The following is a 22878-nucleotide window of genomic DNA, read 5'->3' as shown; positions in this document are numbered from 1 at the left end:
CTTAGTGGAAATGGTTTCAGTTTTTCACCATTGAGGACAATGTTGGCTGTGGGTTTGTCATACATGGCCTTTATTATGTTGAGGAAAGTTCCCTCTATGCCTACTTTCTGCAGGGCTTTTATCATAAATGGGTGTTGAATTTTGTCGAAAGCTTTCTCTGCATCTATTGAGATGATCATATGGTTTTTCTCCTTCAGTTTGTTAATATGATGTATCACATTGATTGATTTGCGTATATTGAAGAATCCTTGCATTCCTGGAATAAACCCCACTTGATCATGGTGTATGATCCTTTTAATGGGCTGTTGGATTCTGTTTGCTAGTATTTTGTTGAGGATTTTTGCATCTATGTTCATCAGTGATATTGGCCTGTAGTTTTCTTTCTTTGTGACATCTTTGTCTGGTTTTGGTATCAGGGTGATGGTGGCCTCGTAGAATGAGTTTGGGAGTGTTCCTCCCTCTGCAATATTTTGGAAGAGTTTGAGAAGGATAGGTGTCAGCTCTTCTCAAAATGTTTGATAGAATTCACCTGTGAAGCCATCTGGTCCTGGGCTTTTGTTTGTTGGAAGGTTTTTAATCACAGTTTCAATTTCAGTGCTTGTGATTGGTCTGTTCATATTTTCTATTTCTTCCTGGTTCAGTCTCGGCAGGTTGTGCATTTCTAAGAATCTGTCCATTTCTTCCAAGTTGTCCATTTTATTGGCATAGAGTTGCTTGTAGTAATCTCTCATGATCGTTTGTATTTCTGCAGTGTCAGTGGTTACTTCTCCTTTTTCATTTCTAATTCTATTGATTTGAGTCTTCTCCCTTTTTCTCTTGATGAGTCTGGCTAATGGTTTATCAATTTTGTTTATCTTCTCAAAGAACCAGCTTTTAGTTTCATTGATTTTTGCTATTGTTTCCTTCATTTCTTTTTCATTTATTTCTGACCTGATCTTTATGATTTCTTTCCTTCTGCTAGCTTTGGGGTTTTTTTGTTCTTCTTTCTCTAATTGCTTTAGGTGCAAGGTTAGGTTGTTTATTTGAGATGTTTCCTGTTTCTTGAGGTAGGCTTGTATTGCTATAAACTTCCCTCTTAGCACTGCTTTTGCTGCGTCCCATAGGTTTTGGGTCGTCGTGTCTCCATTGTCATTTGTTTCTAGGTATTTTTTGATTTCCCCTTTGATTTCTTCAGTGATCACTTCGTTATTAAGTAGTGTATTGTTAAGACACTAGTTTTAAACCTGAAGGTCATGATCCATTTAGAGGGATGCAGAATCAATTTAGTGGGCCAAGCCTTTGAAAAAAGAAGGAAGAAATAGAAAAGAAATGTAAGTGTATCACAAGTAATAAGGTGTTAAGTATTATTTTGGAAATTTTTGTTTTGGTTTTATATCTTTCTGTTGCTGTGTGTGCTAGTTTGTGTTGTAAAATACATTTCTGTGGGACTGTATTGGAAAAGTTTGAAACTCGTTGGTCTAAAAAGTGACATGCCCTGGGACTTCCCTGGTGGCTCAGTGGTTAAGAATCCACCTGCCAATGCAGGGGACACGGGTTGGAGCCCTGGTCCGGGAAGATCCCACATGCCGCGGAGCAACTAAGCCCATGTGCCACAACTACGGAGTCTGCGCTGTAGAGCCCGCGAGCCACAGCTACTCAGCCCGTGTGCCACAACTACTGAAGCCCATGTGCCTAGAGCCCATGCTCCGCAACAAGAGAAGCCACCACAGTGAGAAGCCTGTGCACCGCAACAAAGAGTAGCCCCCGCTCGCCACAACTGGAGAAAGCCCACGCGCAGCAATGAAGACCCAACGCAGCCAAAAAAAAACCAAACCATATGCTTTAAAAAAAAAAAAAAAAAAAGTGGCAGGCCCCAAATTTACCAAATTTGTAGACTGCTACTGTCATGTTCACAGAAGTGTCTTTCTCCTTTGAAGTGATTTGGGGGGGGGGTGAGAGGGTTCAGTATGAGAATAGTAGGCTACCAAGCTCCCATACATTCTAGCAGCTGCCTTTTGTCTAATAATGATTAGGATTATTGAGTACTATTTTGATGTCTTTTAGGTATCTGCTAGAACCTAAATCTTTAGATGGAAGTGGGATGAATAAAAAGAGAAAGTCTGGTTAGTTTATTCATCCTTATTTGACAGTAGGTTCAAAGTAGTTAATATTTTAAATCTTCACACTAAAGTTGATCTTTTTTCCTTTAATACACTTTTAAAAGATTTATGGTATTCTTTACTATCATTTCATATACATTCATTGGGCAAAGTATTTTGTTTTTTCCTCTAGGGGAATACATTTCCAATTTTATAACAAAGTGTGAAGGAAAGAATGCTTTTTTTGTGGAAGTTTTACCAAAACTACTTTTCTATTAAGCAAAGATTAGAGATAAACAGCCACAAACACCCACACATACCCACAGACACACATGTACACAGACACTTTATTTTGTGAATATTCTGTGTCCCTTCTAGATAAAGAAATGAAGGCACAGATGGGTGAAATAATTTGCCTGGAGTTGCACAATAAGCTAGTGGCCTTCATAGATGACCACTTATGGTTCTTGTATTTCCAGAGACACAATGTAGAGATTAAGTTGAAATAGACAGAAGCCTAAGTATTGTAATTATAAATAAATATGCAGGTGTATATAGACAAAATATATTTCTATAAGAAGAAAGATGTGGTGGGAAATAGTAATTATATTAAGTTCTCGTGCCATCTCTGTCTAGATGTTTTTTCTGTAGTCGTGACCTAGCAATACAATTTTGGTTTGTTGTATGTTACCATATATCCAAGGTATATTATGCCAGGAACATAAATTGTGGAAAGAAAATTCTTGGGATAGCACTGGATTGTAATGTGTTTAGTGATCCGCTGCCTGTGACACTGAGAATGAAGAATTGAAAGAGTACTAAATACTGGCAGGAGGCGTGGGTTCCTAGTCTCCACTCTGACACAAGCCCGTCTGCATGAGCTGAGGTATACCGTGCTGCTTCGGGGCCCCTGTAAAATGAAAATGTGGGCTTGATCTCTAAAGTTCTCTTCAACATTTAGATTGTATACCTCCCCAGGGCTGGAATATTGCATCAGAACCTGGCCCGGGGTTGGTGCTGGTTGCAAGGCCCCAAGGAACTGCCTCAACCTTTTTTCCAAGGAGACAGCACGCGCTACCCCACAGAGCCCTGTAGTGCAGCGAGTTGTCAGTGTTGTGAGGTGCTTGCTCGTTGGGACTGAGCCTAGGTTGTTTGTAGTAACCTAGAAGGACCTTGGAATGAGACCAAGAGATATAATTTCTGTGACCAACTGGTTGCCCATTCAAAAAGCTTGCTAGGACCCATCCAAGTACAGTATCATTCTGTCACTGGAGTAAGAGAATATAGAAATATATCTCCTTGAGAGATGTTTCTCTATATCTCTTTTTTTTTTTGCAGATATTCATTTTTAATTATTATTTATTTTTATTTATTTTTGGCTGTGTTGGGTCTTTGTTTCTGTGCGAGGGCTTTCTCCAGTTGTGGCAAGCGGGGGCCACTCTTCATCGCAGTGCGCTGGCCTCTCGCTATCGTGGCCTCTCTTGTTGCAGAGCACAGGCTCCAGATGCGCAGGCTCAGTAGTTGTGGCTCACCGGCCTAGTTGCTCCGCGGCATGTGGGATCTTCCCAGACCAGGGCTCAAACCCGTGTCTCCTGCATCGGCAGGCAGACTCTCAACCACTGCGCCACCAGGGAAGCCCTGTATCTCCTCTTAAGGAGATATATTCAAGGACTCCCATTATCTTCTCATAGCAATTACAAAGAAAATATACTTTTGCTGAATATAATTTTGTAAATGTTAGCAAGGAATGCCTTCATATCTTAATAGGCTTTTTAAAAATGGAAGTAGTTTGCATGTGCTGATTCTTTGCTCTTTCCCTAATACTAGTTATGTTACTTTTTTGTTTAGTCAGTGCTGTGATAATATCTACAGTCATCTTTTGTAATTGGTAACCTCTAATTTCTGGGTGAACTAGGAACTAGAATCACCAGAGGAGAAGCTGATCTGTATGATTGTTCTTCCGTCATCCCATTCATACACACTATTTAACCATTTGGTTTGATCACAGCTTTAACACTAGAAGATTCTCTATAATAGTTGAAATTATGACGTACCTTCAATGATGGTAGACTCCTCTGGTCTTTCTCGGGTCTCGACCAGCACTGCCACTGCTGTGCAGGATTGAGATTGTTGATAGCAACAGTGGGCTCTAGGGAATGGCCACCAAGAACTATGAGGGGGTTGCAGATAAACTGTGTTTCCATGGATAGCCCTCTGGGAACCCAGTACTTGTCTAATGCTAATTACCTTATACCGCAGCCTAATTGCTAAGTGTATAAATGTTTTCAACAAACATTAGTTGAGCACCCGTCCTCCTTCTGAGCTTTCATGCTGCTCCTCGAACATTGCATGTAGATATCCAACAGGAACATAAACCTACAGCATTATCTTGTTCTCAAAATCTCCTGTACCATCTTCAGCTTCCCTTCCTCTTCTAGTCTGCCATGGTTAATGCTGTCACCACTTACCCAGTCTCTCAAACTTGAAAATCTGGAATTATCTGTATCTTTCCCACTCCATACTTTCTATATCTAATAAGTTATAAAACACTGTTCTAAAAATGTTTTTCAAATCCATACCATGTTTTGGCCCAGGTACCATACTGCTTAAGGTGAAACCCAGTTTATTTCTCCCCTGGACTATTTCAACAGTCCTCTTAACTAAAATTTTTGTCTCTAATTTCTGTCCTCCTTCTATTCCTTTCCCATGAAGTTATCTTAAAAAAAAAAAAAAAATTGCTCTCTTGGTTAATACCCATACCTTTCGTTTTGTTTTTGTTGTTCTGCTATTTGCTTTTTTCTTTTTTTTAAACTCAACATCGTGTTCTGGAAATTTTTCCATGTGGTTCATTTAAATCTGTCTTTTTTTAAATATATAAATTTATTTATTTATGTATGTATTTTTTATTTTTGGCTGCATTGGGTCCTTGTTGCTGTGCGTGGGCTTTCTCTAGTTGGGGCGAACGGGGGCTACTCTTTGTTGTGGTGCACGGGCTTCTCACTGCGGTGGCTTCTCTTGTTGCGGAGCATGGGCTCTAGGTGCACGGGCTTCAGTAGTCGTGGCTCATGGGTTCTAGAGCGCAGGCTCAATAGTTGTGGCTCACGGGCGTAGTTGCTCTGTGGCATGTGGGATCTTCCCAGACCAGAGCTCGAACCCGTGTCCCCTGCACTGGCAGGCGGATTCTTAACCACTGCGCCACCAGGGAAGTCCATAAATCTGTCTTCTTTTTAATGCTGCATGGTATGGGTACATAAAATGTATATATTATAGTTTATTTAACCATTTATCAATGGACAGTTATGTTATTTATATTTTTTCTTTTGCTGTTACAAAGAATGCTGAAGTGAAAGTCCTTGAACATGTACATAGGTGCAATTATATAGATACCAAAAAGAATTTCTGGGTAAAAATGAATATACATTTAAAATGTTAATAGATACTGACAAATCACTTTACAAAAAGTACCTATCAATTTATACTTCCAATCTCTATGCTTTTTTTTTTTTCCAAGACCATTTAAAATCTAGACCTAGTGTATTTCTCCCAGCCTCAGTTCTCTTGTAACTTGATGTGTTCACTCATTTAGTTGGTCACTGTCAAGCCACTCTCCAAGCTTTTATTCAGTACAAATTGTTTGCCAGGCACCATGCTATATGTTGAGGGTTTAGTGCTGGAGAAGACAGATATGGTCTCTGTCCTCATCTAGGCTGTGCTCTTGCTATACAGACCTATTTGCCATTCTCAGACTCTTTTTATCCATTTGCAGCTATTATTCTGTCTTTCTGGTATGACTTTTTTTTTCTTTTAACTTTTCTGCCTAGAGAATTTTTTTTTAACATCTTTATTGAAGTATAATTGCTTTACAATGGTGTGTTAGTTTCTGCTTTATAACAAAGTGAATCAGTTATACATATACATATGTTCCCATATCTCTTCCCTCTTGCATCTCCCTCCCTCCCACCCTCCCTATCCCACCCCTCTAGGTGGTCACAAAGCACCGAGCTGATCTCCCTGTGCTATGCGGCTGCTTCCCACTAGCTATCTATTTTACATTTGGTAGTGTATATATGTCCATGACACTCTCTCACCCCGTCACATCTCACCCCTCCCCCTATACTCAAGTCCATTCTCTAATAGGTCTGTGTCTTTATTCCCGTCTTGCCACTAGGTTCTTCATGACCTTTTTTTTTTTCCCTTAGATTCCATATATATGTGTTAGTATACTATATTTGTTTTTCTCTTTCTGACTGACTTCACTCTGTATGACAGACTCTAACTCCATCCACCTCACTACAAATACCTCCATTTCATTTCTTTTTATGGCTGAGTAATATTCCATTGTATGTATGTGCCACATCTTCTTTATCCATTCATCCGATGATGGACACTTAGGTTGCTTCCATGTCCTGGCTATTGTAAATAGAGCTGCAATGAACATTTTGGTACATGACTCTTTTTGAACTATGGTTTTCTCAGGGTATATGCCCAGTAGTGGGATTGCTGGGTCGTATGGTAGTTCTATTTGTAGTTTTCTAAGGAACCTCCATACTGTTCTCCATAGTGGCTGTATCAATTTACATTCCCACCAACAGTGCAAGAGTGTTCCCTTTCCTCCACACCCTCTCCAGCATTTATTGTTTCTAGATTTTTTGATGATGGCCATTCTGACCGGTGTGAGATGATATCTCATTGTAGTTTTGATTTGCATTTCTCTAATGATTAAGGATGTTGAGCATTCTTTCATGTGTCTGTTGGCCGTCTGTATATCTTCTTTGGAGGAATGTCTATTTAGGTCTTCTGCCCATTTTTGGATTGGGTTGTTCGTTTTTTTGTTATTGAGCTGCATGAGCTGCTTGTAAATCTTGGAGATTAATCCTTTGTCAGTTGCTTCATTTGCAAATATTTTCTCCCATTCTGAGGGTTGTCTTTTGGTCTTGTTTATGGTTTCCTTTGCTGTGCAAAAGCTTTTAAGTTTCATTAGGTCCCATTTGTTTATTTGTGTTTTTATTTCCATTTCTCTAGGAGGTGGGTCAAAAAGGATCTTGCTGTGATGTATGTCATAGAGTGTTCTGCCTATGTTTTCCTCTAAGAGTTTGATAGTGTCTGGCCTTACACTTAGGTCTTTAATCCATTTTGAGTTTATTTTTGTGTATGGTGTCAGGGAGTGTTCTAATTTCATACTTTTACATGTACCTGTCCAATTTTCCCAGCACCACTTATTGAAGAGGCTGTCTTTTCTCCACTGTATATGCTTGCCTCCTTTATCAAAGATAAGGTGACCATATGTGCGTGGGTTTATCTCTGGGCTTTCTATCCTGTTCCACTGATCTATATTTCTGTTTTTGTGCCAGTACCAAACTGTCTTGATTACTGTAGCTTTGTAATATAGTCTGAAGTCAGGGAGCCTGATGCCTCCAGCTCCATTTTTCGTTCTCAAGATTGCTTTGGTTATTCAGGGTCTTTTGTGTCTCCATACAAATTGTGAAATTTTTTGTTCTAGTTCTGTGAAAAATGGCAGTGGTAGTTTGATAGGGATTGCATTGAATCTGTAGATTGCTTTGGGTAGTAGAGTCATTTTCACAATGTTGATTCTTCCGATCCAAGAACATGGTGTATCTCTCCATCTATTTGTATCATCTTTAATTTCTTTCATCAGTGTCCTATAATTTTCTGCATACAGGTCTTTTGTCTCCTTAGGTAGGTTTATCCCTAGATATTTTATTCTTTTTGTTGCAATGGTAAACGGGAGTGTTTTCTTAATTTCACTTTCAGATTTTTCATCATTAGTATATAGGAATGCAAGAGATTTCTGTGCAATAATTTTGTATCCTGCTACTTTACCAAATTCATTGATTAACTCTAGTAGTTTTCTGGTGGCAGTTTTAGGATTCTCTATGTATAGTATCATGTCATCTGCAAACAGTGACAGCTTTACTTCTTCTTTTCCGATTTGGATTCCTTTTATTTCTTTTTCTTCTCTGACTGCTGTGGCTAACACTTCCAAAACTATGTTGAATAATAGTGGTGAGAGTGGGCAACCTTGTCTTGTTCCTGATCTTAGTGGAAATGGTTTCAGTTTTTCACCATTGAGGACAATGTTGGCTGTGGGTTTGTCATACATGGCCTTTATTATGTTGAGGAAAGTTCCCTCTATGCCTACATTCTGCAGCGCTTTTATCATAAATGGGTGTTGAATTTTGTCGAAGGCTTTCTCTGCATCTATTGAGATGATCATATGGTTTTTCTCCTTCAGTTTGTTAATATGATGTATCACGTTGATTGATTTGCATATATTGAAGAATCCTTGCATTCCTGGAATAAACCCCACTTGATCATGGTGTATGATCCTTTTAATGGGCTGTTGGATTCTGTTTGCTAGTATTTTGTTGAGGATTTTTGCATCTGTGTTCATCAGTGATATTGGCCTTTAGTTTTCTTTCTTTGTGACATCTTTGTCTGGTTTTGGTATCAGGGTGATGGTGGCCTCGTAGAATGAGTTTGGGAGTGTTCCTCCCTCTGCAATATTTTGGAAGAGTTTGAGAAGGATAGGTGTTAGCTCTTCTCTAAATGTTTGATAGAATTTGCCAGTGAAGCCGTCTGGTCCTGGGCTTTTGTTTGTTGGAAGATTTTTAATCACAGTTTCAATTTCAGTGCTTGTGATTGGTCTGTTCATATTTTCTATTTCTTCCTGGTTCAGTCTCGGCAGGTTGTGCATTTCTAAGAATCTGTCCATTTCTTCCAAGTTGTCCATTTTATTGGCATAGAGTTGCTTGTAGTAATCTCTCATGATCGTTTGTATTTCTGCAGTGCCAGTGGTTACTTCTCCTTTTTCATTTCTAATTCTATTGATTTGAGTCTTCTCCCTTTTTCTCTTGATGAGTCTGGCTAATGGTTTATCAATTTTGTTTATCTTCTCGAAGAACCAGCTGTTAGTTTCATTGATTTTTGCTATTGTTTCCTTCATTTCTTTTTCATTTATTTCTGACCTGATCTTTATGATTTCTTTCCTTCTGCTAGCTTTGGGTTTTTTTTGCTCTTCTTTCTCTAATTGCTTTAGGTGCAAGGTTAGGTTGTTTATTCGAGATGTTTCCTGTTTCTTGATGTAGGCTTGTATTGCTATAAACTTCCCTCTTAGAACTGCTTTTGCTGCATCCCATAGGTTTTGGGTCGTCGTGTCTCCATTGTCATTTGTTTCTAGGTATTTTTGATTTCCCCTTTGATTTCTTCAGTGATCAGTTCGTTATTGAGTAGTGTATTGTGTAGCCTCCATGTGTTTGTATTTTTTATAGATCTTTTCCTGTAATTGATATCTAGTCTCATAGCGTTGTGGTCGGAAAAGATACTTGATACGATTTCAATTTTCTTAAATTTACCAAGACCTGATTTGTGACCCAAGATATGATCTATCCTGGAGAATGTTCCATGAGCACTTGAGAAAAATGTGTATTCTGTTGTTTTTGGGTGGAATGTCCTATAAATATCAATTAAGTCCATCTTGTTTAATGTATCATTTAAAGCTTGTGTTTCCTTATTTATTTTCATTTTGGATGATCTGTCCATTGGTGAAAGTGGGGTGTTCAAGTCCCCTACTATGATTGTGTTACTGTCGATTTCCCCTTTTATGGCTGTTAGTATTTGCCTTATGTATTGAGTTGCTCCTATGTTGGGTGCATAAATATTTACAATTGTTATACCTTCCTCTTGGATCGATCCCTTGGTCATTATATAGTGTCCTTCTTTGTCTCTTGTAATAGTCTTTATTTTAAAGTCTATTTTATCTGATATGAGAATTGCTACTCCAGCTTTCTTTTGATTCCCATTTGCATGGAATATCTTTTTCCATCCCCTCACTTTCAGTCTGTATGTGTCTCTAGGTCTGAAGTGGGTCTCTTGTAGACAGCATATATATGGGTCTTGTTTTTGTATCCATTCAGCCAGCCTGTGTCTTTTGGTGGGAGCATTTAATCCATTTACATTTAAGGTAATTATTGATATGTATATTCCTATTCCCATTTTCTTAAATATTTTGTTTTTTTTTATTTTTTTACTTTTTTATTTTTATTCCCCCCCCCCTTCCCCAAATATTTTGTGTTTGTTATTGTAGGTGTTTTCCTTCTCTTGTGTTTCTTGCCTAGAGAAGTTCCTTTAGCATTTGTTGTAAAGCTGGTTTGGTGGTGCTGAACTCTCTCAGCTTTTGCTTGTCTGTAAAGGTTTTAATTTCTCCATCAAATCTGAATGAGATCCTTGCTGGGTAGAGTAACCTTGGTTGTAGTTTTTTCTCCTTCTTGAGTTTAAGTATATCCTGCCACTCCCTTCTGGCTTGCAGAGTTTCTGCTGAAAGATCAGCTGTTAACCTTTTGGGGATTCCCTTGTGTGTTATTTGTTGTTTTTCCCTTGCTGCTTTTAATATGTTTTCTTTATATTTAATTTTTGATACTTTGATTAATATGTGTCTTGGCGTGTTTCTCCTTGGGTTTATCCTGTATGGGACTCTCTGTGCTTCCAGGACTTGATTAACTATTTCCTTTCCCATATTAGGGAAGTTTTCAACTATAATCTCTTCAAATATTTTCTCAGTCCCTTTCTTTTTCTCTTCTTCTTCTGGGACCCCTATAATTCGAATGTTGGTGCGTTTAATGTTGTCCCAGAGGTCTCTGAGACTGTCCTCAACTCTTTTCATTCTTTTTTCTTTATTCTGCTCTGCAGTAGTTATTTCCACTATTTTATCTTCCAGGTCACTTAACCGTTCTTCTGCCTCAGTTATTCTGCTATTGATCCCATCTAGAGTATTTTTAATTTCATTTATTGTGTTTTTCATCGTTGCTTGGTTCCTCTTTAGTTCTTCTACATCCTTGTTAAATGTTTCTTGCATTTTGTCTATTCTGTTTCCAAGATTTTGGATCATCTTTACTATCATTATTCTGAATTCTTTTTCAGGTAGACTGCCTATTTCCTCTTCATTTGTTAGGTCTGGTGTGTTTTGACCCTGCTCCTTCACCTGCTGTGTGTTTTTTTGTCTTCTCATTTTGCTTATCTTACTGTGGTTGGGGTCTCCTCTTCACAGGCTGCAGGTTCGTAGTTCCCGTTGTTTTTGGTATCTGTCCCCAGTGGCTAAGGTTGGTTCAGTGGGTTGTGTAGGCTTCCTGGTGGAGGGGACTAGTGCCTGTGTTCTGGTGGATGAGGTTGGATCTTGTCTTTCTGGTGGGCACGTCCACGTCTGGTGGTGTGTTTTGGGGGTGTCTGTGGCCTTATTATGATTTTAGGCAGCCTCTCTGCTAATGGATGGGGCTGTGTTCCTGTCTTGCTAGTTGTTTGGCATAGGGAGTCCAGCACTGTAGCTTGCTGGTCGTTGAGTGAAGCTGGGTCTTGATGTTGAGATGGAGATCTCTGAGAGATTTTCGCCGTTTGGTATTACGTGGAGCTGGGAGGTCTCTTGTGGACCAGTGTCCTGAAGTTGGCTCTCCCACCTCAGTGGCACAGCCCTGATGCCTGGCTGGAGCACCAAGAGCCACACGGCTCCACACGGCTCAGAATAAAAGGGAGAAAAAAATAGAAAGAAAGAAAGAGGATAAAATAAAATAAAATAAAGCTATTACAATAAAAAATAAGAAAAAAATTTATTAAGCATAAATGTATTCAGAAAAATTTTTTTTAATTTTTAAAAATAGATTTATTAATTTTTTATAATAAAAAATAAGAAAAAAATTAAGAAAAAATTTATTAAGAAAAAAAATTTTTAAGTTTTTAAAATAAAAAATATGAAAAAACTTATTAAAATTTTCTTTTAATTTCTAAAAATAGAAAATAAGGAAAAAATTATTAAGAAAATATTTATTAGGAAAAAAAATTTTTTAAGTAAAAAAAAAAAAAACGGACGGACCTAACCCTAGGACTAATGGTGAAAACAAAGCTATACAGACAAAATCTCACCCAGAAGCATACACATATACACTCACAAAAAAAAGGAAAAGCGGAAAAATTAATATATCCTGCTCCCAAAGTCCACCTCTTGAATTTGGGATGATTCGTTGTCTATTCAGGTATTCAACAGATACAGTCCCATCAAGTTGTTTGTGGAGCTTTAATCCGCTGCTTCTGAGGCTGCTGGGAGAGATTTCCCTTTCTCTTCTTTGTTCGTACAGCTCCCGGGGTTCAGCTTTGGATTTGGACCCGCCTCTGCGTGTAGGTCGCCTGAGGGCGTCTGTTCCCCGCCCAGACAGAACGGGGTTAAAGGAGCAGCTGCTTCGGGGGCTCTGGCTCACTCAGGCCGGGGGGAGGGAGGGGTATGGATGCGGGATGAACCTGTGGCGGCAGAGGCCGGCGTGACGTTGCAGCAGCCTGAGGCGCGCTGTGCGTTCTCCCGGGGAAGTTGTCCCCGGATAACGGGAGCCTGGCAGTGGCGGGCTGCACAGGCTCCCGGGAGGGGCGGTGTGGAGAGTGACCTGTGCTCGCACACAGGCTTCTTGGTGGCGGCAGCAGCAGCCTTAGCGTCTCCTGCCCATCTCTGGGGTCTGCGCTGATAACCGCGGCTCGCGCCCGCCTCTGGGGTCCGCGCTGATAGCCGCGGCTCGCGCCCGTCTCTGGAGTTCGTTTAGGCGGCGCTCTGAATCCCCTCTCCTTGTGCGCTGTGAAACAAAGAGGCAAGAAAAAGTCTCTTGCCTCTTCGGTGGCTGCAGACTTTTTCCCGGACTCCCTCCCGGCTAGCACCGAAGTCCGAGCCTTAGCTCCCAGTCCCCGCCCGCCCCGGTGGCTGAGCAGATAAGCCTGGCTGAGCAGACAAGCCTCTCGGGCTGGTGAGTGCTGGTCGGCACTGATCCTCCGTGTGGGAATCTCTCCGCTTTGCCCTCCGCACCCCTGTGGCTGCGCTCTCCTCCGTGGCTCTGAAGCTTCCCCCCTCTGCCACCCGCAGTCTCCGCCCGCGAAGGGGCTTCCTAGTGTGTGGAAACCGTTCCTCCTTCACAGCTCCCTCCCACTGGTGCAGGCCCCGTCCCTATTCGTTTGTCTCTGTTATTTCTTTTTTCTTTTGCCCTACCCAAGTACGTGGGGATTTTCTTGCCTTTTGGGAGGTCTGACGTCTTCTGCCAGTGTTCAGTGGGTGTTCTGTAGGAGCAGTTCCACGTGTAGATGTATTTCTACTGTATCTGTGGGAAGGAAGGTGATCTCCGCGTCTTACTCTTCCGCCATCTTTCCCTGAATCCCCGAGAATTTTTTTTGATCATTGTTAGATTTTATCCTCTGTCATATCTTCCTTATCTCCCCTCAGGTAGAGCTAGATAGGCCTTCCTTAGTCGTCTCTCTTAGCACTTCATTTACATCCTTTTTATAGTGTTTATCCTGAAGAGTTCCAGTTACTTGTTTATATATGTGTGTGCCCATGTGTGTTTGCATGTGTATGTATGGACCTCTCTCATTAGATTGTAAGCTCAGTAAGGGCAAGAACTTAGGATATATACCTTAATGTTCCCCCAGCTTAATGCCTTAAACACTGGAGAAGCTTCATAAATGTTGAATAAGTGAGTGAATGGCAAACTGTAGATGAACTTATTTTGTACAGGGCACTCGGTGGCTTGTGAATGTGACTGGGATCCGGTCAGGCTTCAGGGACCTAACCATGTTGTAAAGGAGATGAGAAACAGATGAGTAGACTGCAAGGCACATTGTGATAAGCTCTGTGAGAGGCATACATGAATGCTTGATGAGAATTTAATGGGGGAGACTAATTCTCATGAGTTGGGTATTCTGGTAACTTTTCAGGGGAGAGGATTTTTTCTTGCTTGTGCTATGTATTGTGAGGGATACACATAATGATAAGATATGGTTCCTGGCTTTAAGAGTTTTCGTCAAATAGGGCCCTAGAGCAGAGATTGGCAGGCTATGGCCTATGGGCCAAATCTGGCCTGCTGCCTGTGTTTGTATAGCCCATGAGCTAAAATGATATTTTAATTTGAAATTGTTTTTATAAAAAGAATATTTTGTGATATGTGAAATTACATGAAATTCAAATTTTAGCATCTGTAATTAAATTTTGTTGGAACACAGCCACGTTCATTTCTTTACCCACTATTTTGTGACTGCGTTTGCGCTACAGCAGCAGAGTTGAGTAGTTGTGACAGAGACTTTTGGCCTGCGGCGCCTAAAATACTTACTCTCTGGCCTTTTATGGAAACAGTCTGCTGCCTTTTGTGTTAGAGGATGGGAAAGATTCAAGTAGAGAAGAAGAGAAAGACATTCATATTGAGAAGATGAGTGGGACAGTGAATACTGCAGTCATCTAGAAACTTTAGAGCTGAAATGATGATCTAGCTTAACCTTTTATTTATTTATTTTATTTATTTTTGGCTGCGTTGGGTCTTCATTGCTGTGCGCGGGCTTTCTCTAGTTGGGGTGAGCTGGGGCTACTCTTCGTTGTGGTGCGTGGGCTTCTCATTGTGGTGGCTTCTCTTGTTGCCAAGCATGGGCTCTAGGTGCGCAGGCTTCAGTAGTTGTGGCATGCGGGCTCAGTAGTTGTGGCATGTGGGCTCAGTAGTTGTGGCTCCTGGGCTCTAGAGTGCCGGCTAAGTAGTTGTGGTGCATGGGCTCAGTAGTTGTGGCTCGCGGGCTCTAGAACGCAGGCTCAGTAGTTGTGGCGCATGGGCTTAGTTGCTCCATGGCATGTGGGATCTTCCCAGACCAGGGCTCGAACCTGTGTCCCCTGCATTGGCAGGTGGATTCTTAACCACTGCACCACCAGGGAAGTCCAATTAACCTTTTATTTTACAGATAGAAGATCAAAAACTGTGTCAAAGTCCACTTGTCTGTTAAGGGGCAGTGTGCACTGGAGTTCCTAGAGCAGAAGCAGGATGATAAGATTATTGCTGGGGTAGAGCCAGATCATGAGTGGCCTTGCCCTTGAAAAATGAGTTGAAGAGCAAACTAAGAATAGACTTCCTTTCTCTCTTTGAATGTAATATTTCTTTTTTCTTTTGTATTTCTAGAAGGCCTTTGAGCCCTACTTCGAGATTTTGGAAGTGTATTCCACAAAGGCCAAGAATTATGTAAACGGGCATTGCACCAAGTATGAGCCCTGGCAGCTAATTGCATGGAGTGTCGTGTGGACTCTGCTGATAGTCTGGGTATACGAGTTTGTCTTCCAGCCAGAGAGTAAGTATACTGTCCCCCCTGTAAAGATACAGTGGAGTTACACTAGCTTTGGAACAGATGGCTAACGGACTGTACTGATTTCTTGCCTGGTTGGTTTGGTTCTGATTTTTAAAATCTGTTTAAATAGAAAGGACATTGCCTTCTGACTGGTAAAGTTTTAATAGGACTTGTGTAACTGTAACTGTTATGTTGATTTTTCTGGATTTGCAGTTTACATTAAAACCCCTGAGAGATTAGTCCTGGTAAGGATCCACAGAGTATGGCGTAAACCCTCTTCACTTTCACCTTCTTGCCTAGAACATAATTGTGTCACCTGGAGTTCTCCAAGCATGAGTTTATTGCTTTCATTTTAGGCCATCGTTTCAATAAAGATTATGTGACATTGGAACAGCACTCATGCAGTGACCATTGGAATGTCTGCTATGTGTCAGGCACTGCCAGGCTCTAGGGATATCTATACAAGTAATACAGGGTCCGTGTGCTCTTGGAGTTGAACCTCTGCTGTCAGGGGACAGTACCCTTTGAGCTTCCTGGGTAGTGACTCCAGGAGCCAGACTGACATGGGAAGAGGAGGCTGCTTCTCGGGGAGTGTGGAAGATGAGAAGTCTATTAGTGATCAGTTTGTACGTCCTCCATCCTTCCTCAGATCCTGCCCACACTCCCCGCACCCTCCACCCTCCCACCGCCTGGTTGTGTGCTACCTCCTTACAAATTCTTTTTCCCTGCAGGCTGTGTCTTGTAAGTAAATGGTAGGAGAGGTGGTGGGTGCTCTGTACACCCCCCTGCGCCCCTTCCTCACCCTTAGCAGGGTATCTGAGTTAATAACATTGACGAGAGTTGTTTGCCATTTCTCATTTGTTTAAAATTTCCATAACTGTTTGCTTCCCCGATAACATCTGTTTGAAGGGGCTCTTTAACTGAATACTGTTTCTGCTTTTCTTCCTCTTCACCCAGAAAAGTCAACTTAGAGGCCAGATTCTGTTTCCTCTCTTTACCATGCAGACAGCCATCCATCTGTTGTAGTAACATTGCCGAGTTATGGCGGAGTCAACATTGCACTTAATTAAAATGGAAATGAGACGTGACTGCCCTGTCTGAATTTTAGCTCACTCCGGCTTTAAAAACCCTGTCCTCAATTTCTGCTCCTAGTCCGTGCAAGATTTTCTCATAAACTCTGACAAATTAGACAGACTAACCCTTGTGCTTCACTTGCTCCATGGTTTGGAAACGGACGCAACCCCTGTCCCTTCTGCTCAGGCTTATTCCTTTCCTGGGAAGCATTTGATTCAGTGCTGCCCACCATCCCGTACGATTCCAGAGGCCTCTAAGGAGTAGCAGTAAATGTACTTCTCTTTTTTTTTTATTGTGATAGAATATACATAACACAAAATTGATCATTTTACCCATTTTTAAGTGGACAGTTCAGTGACATTAAGTACGTTCACATTGTCGTGCAGCCATCACCACCATCCTTCTCTAGAACTCTCTCATCGTTGTAAGCTCTGTACCCATTAAACACAAACTTCCCACTACTCCCTCTCCCCAGCTCCTGGCAGCCACCATTCTGTGTACCTTTCCTTTTAAGATGGTGCATTTGTAAATCTGAACTAAGGCCAGAGATCTTGAGGTTTATATTTCTTTGCTGTGATTAGTATTAGCTTTAGGTATTTACTTCTGTTTTTCATTGTGCAGCCCTCGGTGCCCGTGTGCATTTTGCTTAACCGGTAGTTGAAGCAAGCCATCTTAGGTCTCAGGTACTTACTTGCCTTTAGTGTACAAAAAAGAATGTGCTGGCTTCTGAGTACACCATGAGAAGATTAATAGGAGCAGTGTGTCCATGGTATGTGGCATCTAAATCCTTGTGAACTCCAAGCCATTGTGGTTGTTTTATTTTTAATAACATTTTTTCTTATTATAAAAGCAGTGCATGTTCATTGTATAAAATTAGGCAATATAGCTAAACCATAAGAAAAAAATTCAAATCTTATTACCTAGAGATAACCACCATTTATGTATCTGTATCTCTTTCTATATCTGAATCTGGTTGAATCATATAAAATGTAGTTTTTGTCGGTCAAAAATTGTTGAATATTGGCAATTTCATATTGCTTTAATACATATACACACACAACACATTTTTTATTTTGTAACTTCCAACTTGAATTTTACACACAGATAGAAATGTCTTCCCGCCAGAGCTCGGAGGTAATTTTGATAGAACTGCCGATTTCTTCAGCATCTTGCTCATGTAGAAGTATTCCACATATTACTGAACATGCAGTCACTTTTAGTATATTGTCTTAGAGGAGTCTAAAGTCCGTCTAGTGATAAATTTTGCTGATCTTCAAATTCCGGGTACCCTTCTGAGGTGGGGAGGGTAATTGTGGAACACAGGATGGACACGGGTAGATAAGAACTGGAGGCAGCAGGAGGGTGGGGCAGGGCAGGGCTGGAGCCCTCTAAGGTGTGACCTCTCCTTTAATCCTGCTCCATCCTTACTAACTCATGTTGACTTAAACTGTGGAACCGTCTGCAGTTCATCAACAGAAATCTGAGTTCTGTGGTAGGAGGAGGTTTCTAGCCATGGCACCTTGGGCAACACCCTTAAGCCTGCTGGCCTGTTTCCTCACAGTAAAATGAGCATAATAATACTGCTTTACCCAGTCTCAAAGAGTGACGTGAGGATCGAGTGGCATAAGTGGTGTGAAAGGAATTTGTAAACTGTAAAGAGCCACACATTGTCGTTCTTACACTGGCATTTCTTATTGTATTACCTTAAAACATTCTTGTTACTTTTTTTTCCTGTACCTCTGGGAAATTTTACTTTTGAGATGATCTTTTTAGGTGTTGACCACATAATCTTTTCATTCTCAATTTCTCCATCTCTGGTCTGCATTCTGTTCTTTTTACCCTGTACCATATTATCTCACAACTTTCACAAAATTAGTTTATTCTTTTCTCCTCCACCTAGTCAAATTAATGTACTTTTGGACACCTGGCTCAGCTTGCTGATTTTTAGACCTCTTTCTACCTCATTAATTAATTACTTCATCTATTAAATAAGGAAGTGGTTCTGAATCTTTACAGCGTTAACATTGTTAGAAATAATCAAATAACAAGCAGCTTAACTATCCAACACTAAGTTATGCTCATTTGATGGACTACTGTGGTAACACTGAAAAATACGTTTAGGAAGAATTTTTAATAATGTAGAAAATGCTGTAAATGAGAAGAGGATATGATATTGTACATACAGTAAGATCTCAGGACCGAAAGGAAATACTCCAGAATTTAAACAAAAAGTAACAGTGGTTTCAGTCCCTTTGTCAGTCTGTGTCTTAGATACTGGGTTTTGTCCCAGACATTTACAGAGGGTTGACCTCAGTGCTAGGCACTTAGGGATGAAACCTAAGCAAAAACAACTAGTAAAGATGCAAGGCATCATATAATAAATACCCAAAGAAGGTACAGACACATTCTTTGGCTGTTGGAAGCACCTTCTGGCCAGGGAAATTGGAATTTCCCAGATCTCCTAGGAAAGCAGTGAAGTTCATTCAGTTCATGCCTTCTATCTTTGCAGAAAGCCTACGTGTAGATTCCTTAGAAACTCATTTGGGATAACTGAAAATTCCTGTTGTGCATTTGAAGCAGTGTAGAGGCCTGGGAGTCTAGGACTAGAAAAACAAAGACTTCAGTTAAATCCCCGCCCCATCACTGATTTGATCCGTGGCCTTGAGCAAGTTATTAATGCTTTGATCCTTAGCTGCCCTTGGATAGTAGGTAGTGCCTTCTTTGCCAACCTCAAAATCTTGTTGTCAGAGTCAGTTGAGATATACTGAACGTGAATTCATTAAAAGGCACGACTGTCTACTTAGATGCCATGTATTTATAACTATTGTAATTGACAGGATCAGAATTCCATATTTGTCCTGTGTACTGCCCAACAGAATGGAGTCTGATTGGTGTCCATGATATTTGAAGGCCTTTTTAGGTCCAGAAAATGTTGTTGGGATGTGTGTTGAATGAGAGACTGGAGCATAGATCCTGAAGAAAAGCATGGGTTGGGCATTTGTTTTGAGGGAGGGGAGAGAAATGTTGGGCATCCAGAAACCTTGGGAAGGTAAGGAGCTCTGCAATATACTTGACCCAGCAATTCTCTTTCTGGGAGTTTATCCTGTAGGTATACTGTCACGTACACATATGGTGTGTGTTACAAGGTTAGCTATTTCAGCATGGTTTGTGATAGCAAATATTAGAAACAACCTAAGTTTCCATCAGGAAAGGGCAGGTTAAATCAATTAGGGGACATCCATCTAATGGAATACTCTACAGGTATAAAAATGAATGAGGAAGCACAGATCTTTAAAAGAATATTGCTAAGTAGAAGAACAAGGTCTAGTACAGTGCTGGAGTATGCTACCTTTTGTGTAAAAGAGACATATAAGAACATACCTCTATTCTTACTTGTATATGCCTAAAGAAATTCTAGAAGGGTATCTAGAAACTAGTAGTAATATTAACCTGGGGGTAGGATGCAGGTCTGGGGGATAGATGAGAGAGTGTGTGTGTTTATTTTTTTATTTTTGAACCATGTAAATATACTACTTATTCAAAAATTAAAAGGTTTTTTTAAAAAGGAAAGAAACTACCTTTGCCATCTGAGGGCAGGTGAGATTGCGGAGGACATGTTGAATAGTTCATACATTATGACTATCAGGTCATATAATCTGTGGAAATTTATTTGGATAATAGAACCATTTGTTTCTTTTAGGTTTATGGTCAAGGTTTAAAAAGAGATGTTTTAAGCTTATCCGGAAGATGCCTATTATTGGTCGTAAGGTAAGCAGAATCCTGTAGATTTTCCCTACCGCCTCCTACCCCCATGGTCATCAGACCTCTTTTTTTATAGTCACTGAAATGAAGTTCAAGGGGGCTGGGTGAGTTTTGTCCCCCACCTCCAAGAAACATTCAACAATGTCTGGAGACATTTTTGGGTATCACAAGAGGAGGCGGGTGCTGTCGGCATCTAGTGGATAGGCGCCAGGGGTGCTGCGGAACACACCCTCCAGCGCACAGGTCAGCCTCCACAGCAGAGGACTGGCTGACTCAAAATAGCAGAAGTGCCAAGATTGAGAAGGCTGACTCAGCCCTTTCTCCAACGTATCTGACCGAAGGAAAAAGATGCTATTCGGGAGAAATTTGAAATTAGACAACCTGACAGAAGCGACATGAAGCTTTGGAGCAATATTTGGCTGAATTTAGATACTTATCAGGGATTGAGTGCTTACATGGTTTAGATCAGGGTTGGCAGACATTTCCTGTGAAGGGCTAGGTACGAAGCATTTTAGACATTGCAGGCCATACCATGTCTGCCACAGCTCCTGACCTCTGCCCTTGCAGAGGGAAAGCAGTGGTAGTACGATGGGTAGAGGAATGAGCCTGGCTGTGTTCCAGTGAGATTCTCTTTACAAGAACAGGCACAGGCCAAATTCAGCCTATAGTTTGATCTGGCCTGTAGTTTGCTGATCCCAGGTTCAGGAACTTAGAGCAGAGCCATTCTCTTGCTCTTTGTTCATATCTGTAGTCTAGTACGTTCCCTTCACTGGATCCTCTCTGTCCTCATCCACGCTCAGGATAAGACAGTCACGTCTGTACCCTTCCCACAGATGCTTTATCACAGATGAAAATAAACAGGGCAGGCCCCACTGCAGGCTCTAAGGAACGCACATGATCCTTGATGGCTTCATCTTCCTTGCTTCCCTGCCCTGCCCCTCAACTTTGCTGCAAGCTTTCTTTCGCTTTTGGCTTTCAATTCCTTTTCCCCTTTCCAGGCCAAACCAGAAAAGATGGCAGTTATCTTTTAGCTTTTGACTGAAGGCCATTCAGACCACTTTGCTAAATAAGTCTCCCAGGACTTTGTATTTTCAGGTTCATTTCCTGTCGGGAAGTGAAAGTAATAACTGGGGTGGAGAAGGAGAATGAGGGCTTTTATTTGACCTCTAATCATATTAAGCCCTAAAATTAAATCTACTTTAGTCCTTAGAAAATGAAGGGTAGGGGAGAGGGAAGATAGAAAGGATGGACTGATCACAAAGGATAATAGCTTTTCCCCGTATTATTCCCTGTATTTTTTCTGCCTTTATTCATCACACGTTTCTCCTTCAGTTTCAGATTTTGAGACAAATAAATGCTGGGGTTCCAGAACCCATTAAATGTATATGATAACAGAATTGGAAGGTACTTAGAAACTGTATAATCACCTTTCAATTTTTAGATGCAGATTTTGAGGTGCAGAGACAAAAGTTACTTGTTTTGAGTGAGTGGGTGTGTCCCTCTGTCATTCATTGAGCACCTGCTCAGGGTCAGGTACTATTCTGGGTGCTGGGGACACAGTGGTGACGAAGGCCAAGTCCTTCCTCCATGGAATCTATATTTCAGTACTAAGGAAAAACAGAAAATGAATAAGTAAAATACATAAGAATTTCACTTCGAAATAAATACTGTGAAGAAATTAAAATGCAGTGGAGATTCTGAGCATCATCTATGCATGGAAGCTCAGCTTTCATAGTTCTGGTTACATTTATGCAGCATAATTCTTTATTTACAACTTAAAAAATATCTTCATGTCCATCACATGCCCTGGCATTGCCCAGGAGTGTGGGCTCTGCTTCTTGCCAGTGCCCGCCTGTTAGACTTTGCAGACATGTGTTAAAGGAGAGGCTTTCCCTGTGGTTTCATTGAGGGCCACGTCTAAGAAGACCCTCTTGGATTCTAATCATCCATGGCACTTTTCATTACCTGACTTTTAGTGTCTGACTGTGATGCTAAAAATAAGGTCAGGAGAACAGGACACACACACACACCCCGCCCCCGGCCTAAGTTTGTTTTGTTCACTGTGTATCCCTGGCCCACAGTAGTAGTTCAACAAATATTTATTAAGTAAGTGAATGAATGAAAGAAAATGTCTGATGAGGATGGAAACGAAGTAACTGTAGCTGATAAATGATGTAGCAGAAAGGACTTCAGCTCCTCCTAGCACTTAAGAGTCAAGCAGTGCAAAGCTGTCAACCTGAGGAGACAGGTGGCAGCCTCCCTGGCTCTTCCCAGCATGGCTTGTGCTTCTGTGTGGGGATTTGTGTAGGGCCTCCAGATTCCTGCTGTGCTCTGGACGTGCCTTGGTGAAGGAGCTCATCCCTTGCTCAAGCACCAGAATCTGTTTTACTGCTGCTTGGCCTGTTTTCTGGCTACTGTTCATGGTTCTACCTTGGTTTCTTTGGTGCACACACTGTAGCTGCTGCCAAGGGACAAACAAGGTCCAAATATCTCCCTCAGAGAAGTGCTGACTTTAGCAAATGCAAACCAAGTAAAGCATTGGTGAGGTCAACGTGGCAGAGGAAAAGGGTGGGGGTGGAGTAGGGAATGGAGTGTATCTTTGACCTTCAGAGAGAAAGCTGACTTTTCAAACTTCGAAGAGACTATTGCCCAGGCCAGAAAATAGCTGAATGGTCAAAATGTCACCATACCTTTTTAAGAAAATATACCATCCTTATTCTGAAGCACTTGTGCAGTGCCCAGCGTTGAGCAGTTGGTTTGGTGTTGTAACTGGTTCTTCTACTCTCCGTGCGGTGTTCTTCTAGCTCCCTATTAACTTTATCTTTCT

At 41.1% G+C, this 22878-nt stretch overlaps 1 protein-coding gene across 8 annotated transcripts in view; it reads left to right on the top strand.

Annotated features, from left to right (window-relative positions):
• The window catches only part of SGPL1 (sphingosine-1-phosphate lyase 1), a 110685-nt gene that overhangs the window by 65048 nt on the left and 22759 nt on the right, over positions 1–22878 (top strand). For all 8 annotated transcript variants that reach the window (XM_057530638.1, XM_057530640.1, XM_057530637.1 and 5 more), the window contains 2 exons: positions 15053–15218; positions 19990–20057. In XM_057530638.1, the coding sequence (XP_057386621.1) occupies positions 15053–15218; positions 19990–20057 (234 nt within the window). The remainder of the gene's footprint in view (positions 1–15052; positions 15219–19989; positions 20058–22878) is intronic.

This window comes from Balaenoptera acutorostrata, chromosome 16 (assembly GCF_949987535.1).
Source record: "Balaenoptera acutorostrata chromosome 16, mBalAcu1.1, whole genome shotgun sequence".
Lineage (NCBI taxonomy): Eukaryota > Metazoa > Chordata > Mammalia > Artiodactyla > Balaenopteridae > Balaenoptera > Balaenoptera acutorostrata.
This window is presented reverse-complemented; position numbering and strand designations above follow the sequence as displayed.